This window comes from Eimeria mitis, genomic scaffold, assembly GCF_000499745.2.
Source record: "Eimeria mitis Houghton genomic scaffold, Emh_scaff1584, whole genome shotgun sequence".
Lineage (NCBI taxonomy): Eukaryota > Apicomplexa > Conoidasida > Eucoccidiorida > Eimeriidae > Eimeria > Eimeria mitis.
In genome coordinates this window covers 1,396-1,931 of record NW_013569855.1, presented here as the reverse complement: position 1 = coordinate 1,931, position 536 = coordinate 1,396, and the positions used below count along the sequence as shown (strand labels likewise).

Here is a 536-nt window from a genome sequence, read left to right as displayed (position 1 = left end):
GCCGCTGCTAGTGCTGCTACTGCTACTGCTGTTGCTGCTGCCAGTGCTGCTATATGTGTGGTTAGTGCTAATCCTGCTGCTGCTGCTGCTGCTGCTGCTGCTGCAGCTTGTGCTGCTGTTACTATTGCTGTTTCTGCTAATACTGATGCATATGCTGCTGCTGCTGCTGCTGCTGCTGTGGCTGCTGCTCGTGCTGCTACTGCTGCTGTTGCTGCTGCAGCACGTGCTGCTGCTGCCACTGCTTCTGCTTCTATTGTTTGTGTGGTGATGCGAGTGCATGTGCTGCTGCTGCTGCTGCTGCTGCTGTGTTGCTGCTGCTGCTGCTGCTGCTGCTGCTGGAGTTACCGCAGTATTTGATAGACCATCTGTATAGGCCGGGCCAGTCGATGCCATCGACTTGCTGCTGCTGCTGCTGCTGCTGCTGCTGCTGCGCCATCTCTGAGAGGGGGAGAAGAGATAGAGAGAGAGAGAAGATTCAGCTGCAGCAGGTGTTGCTGCTGTACTGCTGCAGCAGCAGCTGCTGCTGCTGCTGCTCC

At 56.7% G+C, this 536-nt stretch overlaps 1 protein-coding gene across 1 annotated transcript in view; it reads right to left on the bottom strand.

Moving 5' to 3' along the window:
• Positions 1-393, bottom strand: part of EMH_0040010 (uncharacterized protein) — a gene marked incomplete at both ends in the record, with an annotated part of 699 nt that extends 306 nt beyond the window's left edge. Inside the window, one exon of the mRNA XM_013495457.1 lies at positions 3-393. Within this exon, the coding sequence (XP_013350911.1) occupies positions 3-393 (391 nt within the window). The remainder of the gene's footprint in view (positions 1-2) is intronic.
• Between the last annotated feature and the right edge of the window lie 143 nt (positions 394-536).